Source organism: Pteropus vampyrus, unplaced genomic scaffold (genome assembly GCF_000151845.1).
Source record: "Pteropus vampyrus isolate Shadow unplaced genomic scaffold, Pvam_2.0 Scaffold43, whole genome shotgun sequence".
NCBI lineage: Eukaryota > Metazoa > Chordata > Mammalia > Chiroptera > Pteropodidae > Pteropus > Pteropus vampyrus.
This window is the reverse complement of record NW_011888824.1, coordinates 660,367-676,391: the sequence shown is the minus strand read 5'-3', so window position 1 is coordinate 676,391 and position 16,025 is coordinate 660,367. Positions and strand designations below refer to the sequence as shown.

The window sequence follows — 16,025 nt, the reverse complement described above, 5'->3', positions numbered from 1 at the left end:
AATCTAGTGCATTATGTATATATCACCCATATAATTGCATTTTTAAATAGCAACAAAAAGTTTCTAAAGCTCGTTAGGTCCGATATTATAAAGTGTGACCCAATCATGTTTTGTGAGTCTTTAAAAACTGGAGCATTACTGTGTACTTCAAACATTTTTTTTGAACTAGAAGAAATATATTTCCCTGCAGAAAAGTCACATGACCAGAAAAATAACTTAAAATGTATATAGTTATTATCCTTACCGTCAGGCAAGATCATAACTATCTAATCTACAAATCAACAAATTTTAGCTTTTATATTTCATCTACAGGTAAATAGAGGTTATAACTTCAATAGAAATAATTTCATCCCCTGTTCAGGTTTTATTTTATCTTCTTGTCAGACTGGAAATGAAAGCATCTCCCTTTCCTATCTATGCTCATCAGCTACTTCTCTTGAAGAATTTTGAGAACTAGAGAGTTCAAATTTTACTTGATTGTTTAAGTTCTATTTATTGTTTTCCTGACTATTCCCTGGCTTAAAAAACTCTAAGGAACTCTGAAAAGATGGCAGGATTGAAGCTGTTTATATGTGTGCATGGGGCGGGGTAGGAGGTTCAGGAAGGAGTGGTTCACTCTGCCTTCACTCAGGAGCCCAAGACCCAGAAATGATGTGACCAGACCTCCCCTCCGACCTTCTAGAGGGCTGCCTATTACATAATCTCTCTTTTGTAAAAGAGGCCACATCCTGCCTTCTCAATCTTGATGCACCTATTACATTTGAGGGTTCAAATTTGGTATATAAGGAACAAGATTTTCAGTTAGCAGAAAATGCACAACCTTTTTTTAGTACTTTCTGCTAAAATCATCCTAGTCCATTCTCCCTAGTCTAAAGCCTTCTGCCCCTTTGCTCAACTAAATTGCCTGAGCACAACTTCCACAGCTGCAATCTCATTAAAATTCATAATAAACTACCCTCTCTAACATTTTTATAATTTTAACTGCTGAATACAGCCATTTCATTTTTCTTACATTATGAAAAATATATCCATGGCTACCTTTATGTACTATACATTTCTTCAAGTGAAACTAAATGTGAATTTTAGAGTAAAATGACAAAGTTGTGTGATAGGAAACATCAACTCACAATGTTCTGGAGGTCTATGAGGCTGACTCCACCAGCGATCAATATTCTTTGTTCTCTCATTTTACAACATCTTTACGTTCCCCCTTATGCCAAGTGGAGAAATCTGCTCATTCAGAACTATTTACTAAGACAGATTTTTGAAAAGATATAAACAAATATTTTTAGCTTTCCAGTGTCTGACACCAAGAAAGTGAAATAAATGGTGAAAACTAATCTCCTGCCTCTAACACAGATACCTTCATATTTCTAGGTTTACTATTTATTTTGGTGGACTGTATCCCTCAGGAGCTTGAGAAAGCCTGATAAAGGATGAAGGGAAGATACATTTCTGAGACTTAATGCGTCTCACAAGGTTCTTATTTAGTCTATATGCTGAAATGATGGTTTAGCTTTAGAATTTTAGAAATATATATATTTTTTCAAAATTAATAGGACGTTAGGCTTCCTAGATGAATATTCTAATGTTTTCATATGTTCCATACTTTCTTCCATTTCTTGTCTTTAATTCAACATTTTGAGAGATAGCTACAACTTCACCTTATATATTTTATTGAACATTTTATTTCTATTGTCATAATTTAAAATTCTAAGAGCACTTTCTGTTATCTCTTTCCCTTCCTATTGCTTTCTTTTCTTTCTATGTGGATGCTATATTAACTCTGATCATTCTGAGAGTTTTCTTCTGTTCTCTGCATTGTCTTTTTTTCTTTTTGGTTTCTTATCTCATCCCCACAAAATATCTGGTAGTCCTTCGCTGTCATCTCATATTTTAATGGTGAGGCACTAAGCAACATGGCTGGGGCTTGCCAGCTGACACGCTTTGCTTAGGTTGATCAGAATGAGAATCAGCCGTTGTGTTGGGGATTCTCAGTTGTAAGTATCCTATAGTTGTCCTTTCAGGCTGGTTTTCCAAAAAAGGTCACTTTTAATCTGATCCAGTGTATAAGATTGGCAGACTACATGGGGGTGACGAGACTGGGGGGAATTTTACCATTCAGTATATAGATTTTTATTTAATTCCATTGCTTCCAACATGGGCACCTGCTTTCTGGGGTGTCTTGTGTCCTTTATTCTGATCATCCCTCTGGTTCAACCTCTCCAATGAGTAAAGATTCTGTTTAGCCTGTTTTACAAACCTTCGATCTATCTTATTTCTGTCCCTACACACATTGCCTGTCTTTAAGAAACATCAGGTTCTACCTTGTGGTTCTGCAGTAGGAATCAGCTTGTTTGTGCTTTCCCCAACCATAGGCTTTTGGTTTTCAGTGTTTACTGGTCTACTAAGCTGGGTTAAAATAGTAAACAAATATATTTATTTGATTTCAACTTCTGAAAATTTCTTATCCTCCCTTATGTATCTTTATCATAACTGCCATTTTAATGGGATTTTAGAAAGGAGCAGAGATAAGTGTGTTCAATCAAGTTGAGAGGCCTATTCAAATTCTGTACGGAGTTTTCCAACTGTAGTGTTACAGTATGTTAAGGGGTCTATTCTCTGTTTGGCTCTCTCCAGGCTTCCCTCATCTTCATCTCCTACTTATTCTATACCTCATCTTTGTACCCTCTTGTCTACGACTATAGCACACAGTATGTTGCCTTTTCCTTTGGAAATTGATCCTGTAAGTTTTATTTATTTTCCCCAGCTTTATTGAGATATAATTGACATATAACATTGTGTAAGTTTATGGTGTACAATGTGATGACTTGATAAAATGATTACCATATACATTTTAGATGCCATAACTAATTTTTGCTTTTAGCACAATGCAGTGAACAGAGAGAGAGGACATCTTGATTTAATCTTTCATTTTATGTTATAAAAAATTGTTAAGAAATATATACATTGCGGGCAGTAGAGGGCATATAAATCAAAATCTCTGAAAAAATTAAATGAATAGCTAAATATTTACTTATAATTATATGCTAATCAAAATTTGAAGATAATGTAATACTATATTACCTTAAATAGTGGGATTAGGCAGCATATTTATAGGATGTCTACTAGTGAATAAATTATGTTATTAATTTTTAAATAGAGTTACAAAGAAAATTATTTTAAGAATTCCTGTATTTCATGATAAAACATAGCTACAGATTTATTAAAATCCCCAAATCAGTAAGTTTAGACAACTATGGCTTTTTAAAATTAATCTTAGGTTCATTAGACGTTCTTGCTGAACTGAAGAATACTATCATGTGTACAATGTATTTAAAAAAAAAGTTTATATTTTATTTTCTATTTTTATTTGTTAATACAACATCTATCGCTGCGTAAAAGTTAAATCCTGAAAGGATTTTGGTTTTTAGCAGTAGCTCCCATTAGTCCTCTGCTCTCATTTCAGGTTTTATCCTGCAAGTTTTTCTTTCCAAGGTGTATTTGATTTGCCCTCCTGGTGTCCCTAACCAGAAGGGAACCACAGAAGAAAACATTGCTGAAGACATCCATTTTTGTTGCTTGCGTAGAACTGATTCACTAAGAAAATAGGAAAAGGTTAAATGAAAAACATTCTAGGGAAGTTACAAACCATATAAGGTGATGGGTGAGCCACAACTGTGGGCGTAATTTTTTTTTTTTTTTCTTTTCTTTCTTTCAACAGGGAGACACATCGCCTCTTCCTCCCACTGTCCCAGACTGTCTGCGGGCTGATGTCAGGGTTGCTCCTTCTGAGAGCCAAAAATGTTCCTTCTATTTAGCACACAAGAATATCACCCACGGCTTCCTCTATCCTCCTGGTTAGTATAACTCTTTTTTAGAGCAGCAGCTTAGAAAGCCCTCATCAGCTGGATGTGGGCATGTGCCTTAAACATATACTCCCCAGCGAAACTATCTGCTTGGGCTAAACTAGCTGCCCAGGAGGCTTCCAGTGGTTGTGGGCTGGCCCGATGCAGTGCAACAGCTATAATAAAGACTAATAAATTTTGCAGCGGGAACCACACATCAGCTCTAATCTGGCCCAGATGTTCAGAAAGTTTGGCAAGTTTAAGTTTAATTTTAAAACAGATTATTTGGAAAGGGATACAAGTGTCTAAAAAACATTCTTTTTTTTCTGGCTACAGCCCAAGCTAAGGCCTGCATCAAGCATGTAGCTGCGCCTGTGGAAAGAAATCAGGCTGGAACTCAAGCCTCTCACTCATGCTATATAATCAAAATTTTTAAATTTTAGATTAAGCAGCTGAATGAACTTTACGGTTTTTTTTTTGTTTGTTTTTTGTTTTTTTTTTTTAAGAAAGCATCTCTCATGGGAACATGCAAAAACCAGTTCAATTTTTCTAAAACTCATATCTCTTCCCCACTCAGCAGGAAATGTCATTTTCATTAACTCACCCATGAGATTTTCAACAATTTCAGCTTCTGGGAATGGGTTCATTCCTGATATTTTGCTTCATTTCTCTGGAAGCCATGACCAAAGAGGTCAATTTAGAGATTTATAATTTAGAGATTCTAAGATTATTTACAGTGGGGAAGAAAAGGCTTAATGAAAACAAGTGGCATATCAATTCAAACTTTTAACACAGAATTAGGATAAATAAACTGATATCTTATTAAAATATTTAGAGACAATTAGATCTACCAAACTTAAGCAAACCCTAGGATAAACCTTAAATAGTTGCAATGATTTATTAATAAAAAAATTTAAGTTAGCATACAAAATTTTATCTGTTAAGCCTCAACAAAAGAATGAAATTCATAACTAAATAGCTTATCTAAAAAAATATTAAGGATAAAACAAAACTTTCTTGTAACTCTCCACTATAAATTCTGTCTGTTAAAAATTCCATTGTGAGCTAATTCTTATTTTTCTCTAAAAAGGAGTTAATATTATATTGACCTCCCAACTTGTAGGGCTTAGTTTTAAAAGGAGAAAAGAATTTTAGGATATCTGAGGACTGAACAGTATGTGAAATCTTAAGTTAAAGACCAACAACATATTCATTGCCTTTTGGTGTCCACCCACACTGGCCTTGGATTTAAATTTTAGTTAAGATTCCCAAGGGTAGTTTAAATATAAACAGTATTATAATACTCATGTGTAGGCTTGCAACTTTTTAAATCTTCACAATATTTCCATGATAGATGCCATTAGACAAATGAAGCACAGAGGGACATAGCACTTTACTCGAGTGGTTCAGCCGGCAGGCAGGACCTGGGGCTCTAGAGCACACACACCACTCCATCTTCAGAAGGCCTTCTCCCCTGGGTCTCTTCTCTTTTCGACCCTTCCTCTCTGTATAAGGATGCCAGTCATTGGACTTAGAGACCACCCTAAATACAGGATAACCTCATCTCAAGACTCTTAATTACATCAACAAAGACCCTATTTTTCCTTCCTATCACAGTCATGGTGTAGGAAGGTTAGGACTTGAACACATCTTTTTGAGGGTCACCATTCTACCTACCACATGTTTAAAGGTATAAAACTGTCTGCATTACTGATTACCCCTATTGGAGAGTGCTTAGGATTTCCGTGTTTTGACTGCTAATAAATTTAGATTAGTATGTAACAGTATTTGCTTATTATGTAGTGTGTCATATTTTCTCTTATGGCTAGATTTAATAGAATTCACTTGTTTTGCAGGAAACAATAGAACTTCTGATAGTCAATACGATGCTTTGATTACAAGTAATTTGGTCCCTATGTATGAAGCATTCAAAAGTAAGTATATATTTAGATTATTAATTTAAAAATGATTAAGTGACTCTATGAACTTATAACTAAACACATTTTTAATTGCAATTTGTTCCTGATATTGTCATCTCATTTTAATGTTTTAAATATAGAAATAAGAAAGATCTCTGACATAATTTTTTCAACTTACTTCAACTCGGGTGACCTGTTGCTAGAATTTTGATAATTTGTTTTTTATCCTAATGTAACTCTAAAGGGCTATTTACAAAACAAAATCTTACTGACATTCACCCTAAGTAAATCCCTAGAGTCATAATTAATAAGGTAGTATGTGTGTTCTGACCATATTTAAATACTCACTGTCCCTGAAGCAACTCAGTCCTGGGAAGAAATTTGAAGACATATTTCATTGTAATTTTGAGACTGCAATGATATTAACAACAAAAACTGTTATCAATGAGGCCATTCTATTTTGTCCATTCTATTTTGCAGAATTACCCAATCCTCACTGGCTATATTGAAGCAGAATTTGATGCTATTTACACGTACCTGTCTATATAATAGAAAATATTTCCATGTTTAATAGAGGTAGATTTTTTAACAATTCATTATTTTATTTTTAGAAATATGGGATTACTTCCACAATGTTCTTCTTGTAAAATATGCCATGGAAAGAAATGGAGTAAATGTGGTTAGTGGACCAGCATTTGATTATAATTACGACGGTCGTTTTGATGCTCCAAGTGAAATTACAGAGTAAGGAATTTAAAACTAAATGAACCTTTTGGTTTAGCAATAGGATATCATGAGGGGAAACTTCAATCTTTTGAATAAAAGCTCAGTATTCTAAATATTACATAGTATATTTATACAAAGATGTCGTTATTGACTATGTTCAACTAGTCTATCCAAATATTTAGCAAAAATTTTTTATGGGAAATATTTTAACTAATAGGCAAAGAATAAATGTCCAGGAAAAGTTTAGCAAAATTTTTATTTGGAAAATTTCTAAACTAATGGGCAAAGGAAAATGTGTAAAGGTTAAGGTTAAGACACTCTACTATCGGTAAATATGGAATCAGTCTGGCAATAAATGAAAACGATCAAGTAGTGACAATTTATAAAATTGTCCAATAGTGGCTGGTTCATAAAAGTATCTTCCAGAGAGGATGTAGGCTTCATGTAGAAAAGCAGTCCTACTTAAATGTACATTTCTGTACTAAATCTGATAATAACTGGTTGCTAAGAATTACCTTTGAAGGCAGTACACAGGAATAGAGAGCTTCAGAAGTTTCATCCATTATTTCTCTTTGTTATAAAAATGTATAAAGGGCAAAACTACACAATTGTGTAATCTGAGCATAGATTATTTAAAGCAATGATTTCTACCTATATCTTCAGGTAAAGTAACATATATGACTACTGTGTGGTCTTTTTCTATTTTGTTTGTCTTGTCTTTATTTCAGGATTTATTGATCCTATATTTCACCAAATATATATAATCCTAGCAAACATTTTGATAGCACTTTAGTACCTGCTAGGTACTTTTCTCAGCACTTATTGTATTTCATTTAATCCACAAAACATCCCTATATTAGATTCTATTAGCCCCATTTAGAGATGAGGGAAATGAAGCAGAGAGAGGTTAAGTAACTTGTCTGTGTTCAACAACCGATAAGTGGTAAAGCCAGGATAAAAAGCCAAGCAGTCTAGTGCTGAGTTCATGGAGAAACTCTAAGTTACAATAATATGTTAGTATTTATACAAGCTCATATTTCCTTTAGTGGACTCATGCTAATAGCTTAACTTTATTTTGTACTTAAAACTTTTAAAAGCACTTTCACGTTTGTTATCTGAAACTAAAAGACCGTCATATCAGTTGTATGGATTTATTCCCATGTATACACTGTGAAGTTGGTAGCACAGGTCACCTCCATGCAGAAGTTGAGAAGACATTGTAAGTCATAGAATTTTAGAGGGTTGGAACACATCTCAATATCTAGTGGAAGTGCATGGCTAGAGTTGGAATCCTGGCTCTTCTTTCTCAGCCCCTGCTCTGTCAGGAAATGTCACTATGAAGTATAAAGTCAACAAAATTAGGAAACAGAGGAGGCATAATATTGCACTCTGCTTTTCTTTGTATTCTAATATTTCTCCATAATGTTAAAATAAGCAAGCTTGAACTTCTATAAATCTCTGTTCTGGCTCATTGAAGTCTAAAAATATATGATAAGTTTTTGTACTTTCTATTCATCTGCTTTCTTGTATTATATTTACCTTGGTCTTTCTTTAAAAATATATAAAATACATTTATAATATTCAGAAGTAAATGTATAATAACATCAAATCTTTCAAATATGTTTTTTTCAGATATGTAGTCAACAACAGCGTTCCCATCCCAACGCACTATTTTGTGATGCTGACTAGTTGTAAAAATAAGAACTACACCCCTGACACCTGCCCCGAGTGGTTGGATGTCCTATCCTTCATCATCCCTCACCACCCTACCAACATGGAGAGCTGCCCGGTGAGTATGCTCCAGTAGAGCCCCTGGGACCTGAGGAGAAGATTAGGCAGAGCTCGACTGGGCCTCAAAAAGTGGCTCTAACTACAACTATATATATATTTTAGGTGTTTCATGGGTAGAGTTGTACTAAAAATAACCACATTTAAAACTTTTCCTTAGACTATTGATTTTTACATAATTAATATCAATGTAAAGATCTATGTGCGTACATGAACATGTGTTTATATATGCATTTGTTGTGTATTTTATTTATACATTTTATTCACACTCAATAATAAAGGAAGTGGTGGTATCTTATTAATATTTTGATTCTGGACACAAATTCTAAGGTTCTGTCCCAAAGTTGATACTAGATAAATGTTTCATGAATGAATATTTCATCAACTTGAAACATGAGGTCTGAAGTTAATCACACACACACACACACACACGCACACACACTATGTTAGTTCAAGTAACATTCCTTTTCTAACATCGTGTATTATTCCAGTATATATTCAACAAATATATTAAGCACTTATTAAGTGCACAGTATTGTAATAGAAGCTTTTTAGCATGCACCAAGGAGGAATACATTCTCTGTCCTCAAGGAGTTCATATATAATGTTGATATATAAATGAGATAGATAAATGAAATACGAATGAAGCTAAATGAAGTATAGACATGTAAATGGGTCAGTCACTAATATAAGAATTATTTTACAAATTAAAAAGTAAGAGATGTCACAAAGTTGGAATTAATCACCAAATACTCTTGTATTTGGTGGGAGAAGGGCTGGGCCCTGAAGAATGGGCAGAATTTGAACAGATTGAGATAATTAGGAAGAATCTTCCAAGGAGGGAGTGAAGATTGGAGAGGATTTGGTAATTTATTGGATGTAAGAGCCAAAGGAAATGGAGTTGAAGATGAACCAGAGATTTTAAATGTAGATAATTAGGAAAATGAAAGGGAAGTTAGGAATGAGAACTATTTTGGCAGGTACATAGGGTAATTAAGTTTAGGCATGTCAAGTTTGTAGAAATGGGTGTTCATATGGAAAATTTCATAGGCTATGAGAGACTGGAAATTAAAGTTTAGATTCTAGGCTAGATTAGGATTCATCTCTATTTTCTCAGGTGCTCACCATATAATTGCCTTCACTATACTGTGTACTATGGGAGATACATAGATACATCAGACATGAGTTCTATCAAAAGGAGCTCATAGTCTAGCACTTAGGACCCTAATAAAATAGAAGGAAGAGATAAATGGTGCAAAGAGGGACAGACAAAATTGCTGTAGAATTTCAAAGGAGAAATACTTCTTGGTATGTGACATTCTAGTTGGATTTTGAAAATAGGATTTGAACTTGAGTGAATGGTCTTTTAATGACTAAAGATGGAGGGCAAAGACTAGAGGCTACATGGTAGGTCACTTGTAGTCTTAGAGTGAGAAAGAGTTTCTAAAAAAGAAGCTATCAGGAGATGTTGTCTAGTTAAATCTCTTCCTACCTTTTTCTTTTTTTGGTCAGAATTTTATTTAGTTTAGACAAAGGTAAGCCATTACTCTTTACCTCCTCTTCCAGTGGCAGACATTGGTGACTGATACAGTGTGGTACTCCTCACTACTGAATTGTGATTAAATAGTTCCTTGTCACAGTATTTCTAGGTAGCCGTTATGGGATGATTAGAATGGGTGTGCAAAGAAGAAACTATTTACTATCCTTGATCTAGGTCCTTATTTCCTTCTTTCAGGACTTTTGAAAGTGAATCTTAAGTAGTTTTACTGTCTTCTGGCTTTATCCCCTTCACCTTTATCTACAACTACTAACTTACTTAAATTTCAGTTTTTTATTATGACATACTTTCTCATCCCCAAACCTTGATTATGTACCCTGAATAAAAACCAAACAAAGAAACAAACAAACAAACATCTCCCAGTCTGTACACAATTTACTGTAGTTCACAATTTACCCTCAGTTGACCCTTGCTTACCCAAGTTCCAGGCCAACCGAAGTCCTCAAAATTGTTTGAACATAGCTTCAGTTTTCCTACCTCAACATCACTGTTCATGCTCTTCTCTTCTCTAGAATATCCTTCTTTCCCATCTCCTAAAAATTTCACCTGCACCTCAAGATAAAGTATAAACAGTACAAAACCGTCCCTGATTATCCAAAGTGGAGGTAGCCTCAAAATTCATAAGACGTCAACTTTATTGAGTAGGACATCATTACTAATGAACTAAACATTATCCAAAATTTTAAGAAATTTTCAGTATAATAATAATATGACATATATAAAGATATTTATGAGACACATATGAAGAGTATAAAGCAAACTTAAACCAAGCTATCATAAGAGAAATTGAGAAGTTAATAAGATGTGGCTGTCGATTAGGTCTGGCGGAGGAGAGGGAAAGGACGAGAGAGAGTCAAAGGTGACTAAAAATTTAGGCATGACTGGCCAGGAAATATATAAGACAATCAGTTCTTTTGGGAAAGATGAATTTGTTCTTGTTGGTTTTCATATTGAGAAACTAGTTGGATGTCTAGGAGGATATATGAGAAGTAGTATAGAATAGAACTTAAGTGCATGGGTTTTGGTGTTGGACATCCTGGCTTCAGTTATTGATTTGGCCTCTTTGGATAAATAACTGAATGTCACTTTCCTCAACTGTATAAAAAAATTAACCTCCCTTATGAAGTTACTGTGAGGATTAAAGGAGATATTTCATATAAAATCCTAAGAATTATCAATAAATAGTTAGCAAATAGTGACTATTATAAAGAAATCACATCTTATGATGACGTTAACATTCTAAAGTCAACATAAAGTGTAATTGTGTGTAGGGAAAATCCCCTCTAATCAAATCACCCAAGAAGTACAGTACCTAAACTGTACCTTAATAAGTCCAAATCAACCAATATTTCCTCTAGCGTTAGAACAGGTAATTGTGCTTTAAGCACCTAGCGAAATAGTTGATTTGCTTTAAGAGGTTTGTTATATAAAAACTCTGCAGTTTTAAATATCTAATCACTCAATCCGGAGAAGTTAATAAGTTAATTCCCGCCATAAGACTTTTGAGAGAACTGACGCCAGTTATAGAAATGATGGATTCACAATTCACCTCATATGTGATCAAGGAAACTAGATTTATTCTACCTTATTTATTTTCTTTGGTCCTTTGTCCCTTTCATCTTTTCTGTCCTCCTTTTCCTTCCCCAACCCTCAATTTTGTGTTGTTAAATTCCTGTCATATAAATGAGAATATTGCTACAAGTCTAAGTGCCCATAATTATTATAAGCTGCTCAGCAGATATTGGAAAATACAGATATGGAATTTGGAAGAGAAATCAGAACTGTAGAGATAGATTTGGCATTAAATCATGGGAGTAAAATAAGATCAAATTGAGGAAAATATCTATATTTTCAGGATGGAAAAAAACCTAGATTCAGTTGAGGAAATAGAAGATGTCATCAAACAAATAAGCAGTTAGAGCCATGGAAATAAAAGGAGGAACTTTCAGAAGCTTGGGGTAATCAACTAAGTGAAAGAACCAAAACAAACAAACAAACAAACAAATAAATAAATAAATAAATAAATTCACTCAGGTTGTCCTTGATAAAGCAGTTTTATTACTGTAGTCACAAAAATAACAAGTAGTTAAGGAGAGAGAGTATGAAAGTGGTTAGGGGAGAAAAATACTGAAATTGAAATTGTCTCAAAAGACTAACAAGTGAATTGTATTTGAGAGGTATAAATATTTCTATTTATCTAACAGTTCTAATACATATCCATATATATATGTGTGTATATTTTTTATATATATTCCAAAGCATATCTTTAAATATAGCTCATAAAACCTGTATATATGTAAGTCCGCTATTCTGTTGGGATTCACTGGTACAAGTGGAGTAGTTGTCTATATCTGCCTCGTGTTCAGATTGGTGGGTACTGTTGAACTACCTGGTATTAGGAAGCTTGAGTATCACCCCTGCGTAGATATAGTTTTGTGTTATTTAATTGCAGTCTTAAAAGAGGATAGACTGTCAGATATTCAGTAAACATTTAATTGGATAGATACCAAATAAGCCAGAAGAGAATAGAGTAGTATAAGCCCCGTAGAAGGAAACTTTATGAAAAAAAGTTCTCAAAAATATTAAGTAGTGCTGACGTGTGAAATAGTAAAGGCAGGAACATAGGAATGAATTAGAATTCCACTGGAAATATGAGCTCAAATTACACTACATATTTATTTCAAAAAAAATGAACTCACCTCATAAACCTCACAACAGAGAAATGCGTTAGTGGTCAGGAACTAAAAGTAATTTCCTCTTATACTTCCTCTGGCTCAAGTAATAGCTGCCTATTTTAAGCCTGCATATTTAAAAAACAAGTAAACCACCATGCTGAAGTCAAATGAGAGTTATTAAAACATACTCATCTAATTAAACAAACTTTTAAGCTTTTAAATTTAACTGAAAATTAGCGATATGATATGAATATAAGAAAACTTATAAAGAATAGGAATTTCATAGAAATCCCTGGCTCCAAATTATTGAACATATTTTATATTGTAAAAACTCATTAAAAGTCACATGACCAGAAATATCTGAAAAGATCATTTAAAATATGCTCAGAGTAATAAAATTTAAACAGGGGTAAAACACTGTTTCACACCATGGTTTGGCAAGGACGTAGGGAGATATGGATGATCTTCCGTTGCCGGTGGAAGTGGAAATTGGTACAAACACAGGAGTGCTAGGTTTACTAGCTGATAAAGTTGCATGGACTCTCTAATGCTGCAGTTCCATTTGTGTGTGCCGGAAATTCACGTTCTTGAACACAAGAGGCATGTGCCAAGTTATTCATTACAGTATTATTTATAATGTCAAAAATATCATCAGTATGACAATCAAAAAATGGTGCTGCCCCAAACCACAGCTGATTTAACTGGTTCTAATATAGATAGATTAAAAACATAATAGTGAATGAAAAAGCAATTATCAAATACCACTTATAACATCATTTATATAAATTTGAAAACTCATAAATCAATACTATATATTGTGTATCGATGTGCAGTAAAAGTTTAAAAACACAGACTGGATTCAAACTGACTCATGAAATGATTAGCTCTGAATAGACCTAACTTCATCTGTAATATTTCATTTCTTTAAAAATTTATATCTGAGTGAAGTAGATATAAAAATGGCTAAACTTTATGGCTATGTGGTGGTCTATATTTGTTATAATATACTCTGTACTATTGTTTTACTTTTTATTTTAATAAACAAAATTTAGCTGTATCTATGATTTAAGGCAGTCAAAACCGTAGGAACAAATATTGAATTATTATGGTATACACCTGAAGTTAATAGGATGTTGTATGTCAATTATACCAAAAAAAAAAAAAAGCAAAATAAAAACCACAGAAAAAAAGACAACTTTTAAGTCACAAAATATCTTTCTATTAATGAAAAATTATGCCTTATGGAAACGTCTTTTGTTTCTTTTCTTTAGGAACATAAGGCAGAAACTGTATGGATTGAAGAAAGGGTGAAAGCACATGTTGCCCGAGTCCGCGATGTGGAACTTCTTACTGGGCTTGACTTTTTTCAGGAAAAAGTACAGCCTGTCTCTGAAATTTTGCAACTTAAGACATATTTACCCACATTTGAAACCATTATTTAACTAAATATATTTTAAAATTTTGGCAAAATGTAAATGATTTTTTTCTGTTGAAGAATCACGAAAAAAATTTTCTATTTTTCCCTACCTCCTCTGAAAACCATGTTGTATTATATTCATTATTCCAATCTCTCTTTTTTTAATTCTATGAAAATGTATTATTTGAAAGTTACATTTTTTTTTCACAGAGATTGTGCTATTATACCTTCTTTCCTTCTTTCGATATGAAAAACAATTTAATGCTCATACATTAAACAACAAAAGATTTCCTCAAGAAGAAAGACTCTGATTCATTTCATAGTTATGCAAGGTGGGAGACTGGCTTTTTTAGCATCTTAAGAGGTGGGGCTGAAGTGAGGGTTCCCAATGGCAGTGTCTGCGTGGCTTAAACTTGGTGTTCCATGGAAGGAAGCAGGTAGGTTTTCTTATGGTCTTGCCCAGATGTGGGGCAAAAGAGGGAAGGGAAAGGTACCTGAAAGTTGTCAGGGATCAAACATCAAAAATGGAGTTTTTGCCAAAGTGGCTGTAAACTAACTATATTATGTTCCCGTGAGTAGTATGAATGTTTTATTCCTTCATCTCCTTCTAACACTTGGCATGTGCAGTCTTTTCAAATTTAGGCATTTTAATAAGAATGTGGTGGAATCTCTGTGTAGTTTTCATTGGCATTTTTTAATGACTAATGATGTTAAACTTTTTTTTGAGTGCTTGTCTTCCTCATATGTTTCCTAGTTAACTGTTCAAATCTTTATTATATTCATTATTTCATTTATTATCTTTGGTCATATTTTTCTACCCAGGCTTATCTAAACAGAAAGAGAACAATAGAAGTAGGTCTCGCTTTGGAATTAAATTGATTCTACAATCAGTTTTGTCATACAAATTCTCACATTTGGCAATAAGGCAATATTCATTAAAATAAAAATGCACATTACTTTAATTTAGTAATTTCACTTGTAAAAACTCTGCCAAGATATACTTTGTACAAATGCATGAAAATATCATCTTTTACAGTAGTGAAGACCAGAAAACCACCTCAAACACTGGTTGAGCAAATTATGGAATTTATTTAAACAGTGGAATACTATTTCACTACTATAAAGAAAAAAGCTGATCTATATATTGATCTATTATTAAATGAAAAGCAAGTGGTAAAACAGCATGTATAGTATGCTGTCATACTTTTTCAGATGTCAGCAAACTTTTTTATAAAGGGCCAGATAATAAAATTTTTAGGTCATATATTCTCTGTTGCAACTATTTAACTCTGCTTAATAATCAAGAAAGTAGTCATAGATCATACGTAAAAGGAATTGGAGTGGTTATGTTCCAATAAGACTTTATAAAAACTTTTAGAAGGAGGGCTAGATTTGGCCCATGGGCTGTAGTTTGTCAACTCCTGATTTATATAATAAAGTTGAGGTGGAGAGATGCAGCAATTAATAGTAAAGAAAGAGAAAATTTTTATTTTGTGCCTTTTTTGTACTGCTTAAAGTTAAAAAAAAAAAAACTCCATATATGAATCTCTTTACTTTTTCAAGATGTAATTATTAATCAAAGAGATTCCAGTACATATTTGAAGGGCAATACCATTGGTTGACCTTTTGGATTACTAGATTGTCAATTTTTCAGATTCTTCTCTGCTATAAAGACTGTTCTTCCAGGAGACACTAGCTTTCTGGTGATGGAAAATCTTGTGACCTGAGCTTAAAAAAACAAACTTTCTATTAGGATGTAAATCGAATTATGGTCATTAATTACAACTAATTGAAATATTAGCTTAATGCCATTGGAGTTTTAAAAAACATTTTCTCTACTTGTAGGATTTAGTTTAAAAATTTATGCAGTGAAAAATGTACAATATAGAGAAACTGAGAGACTAGACACAAACTGGAAACTATTCCTAGCTATATGGTAAAAATGTTAATATCCTATGTATAGATAGAATCCCTTCAATGTTCCCCTGCCCCACTGAAGCCTGGACACTAGATAAGATCACCTGGAATTTAGACCTCGCTATGGAAGATGGTTACAACCCAAACTAAGTTTAACTCTGGATGCTCTCATTGCTT

General features: G+C 33.4%; 1 protein-coding gene across 1 annotated transcript in view; it reads left to right on the top strand.

Moving 5' to 3' along the window:
- The window catches only part of ENPP3 (ectonucleotide pyrophosphatase/phosphodiesterase 3), a 62,746-nt gene extending 48,752 nt beyond the window's left edge, over positions 1–13,994 (top strand). The window contains exons 21-25 of the mRNA XM_023529799.1: positions 3,725–3,860; positions 5,705–5,782; positions 6,379–6,511; positions 8,126–8,282; positions 13,786–13,994. Of these exons, the coding sequence (XP_023385567.1) occupies positions 3,725–3,860; positions 5,705–5,782; positions 6,379–6,511; positions 8,126–8,282; positions 13,786–13,956 (675 nt within the window). The 3' untranslated portion in view covers positions 13,957–13,994. The remainder of the gene's footprint in view (positions 1–3,724; positions 3,861–5,704; positions 5,783–6,378; positions 6,512–8,125; positions 8,283–13,785) is intronic.
- The last annotated feature ends 2,031 nt before the right edge of the window (positions 13,995–16,025 follow it).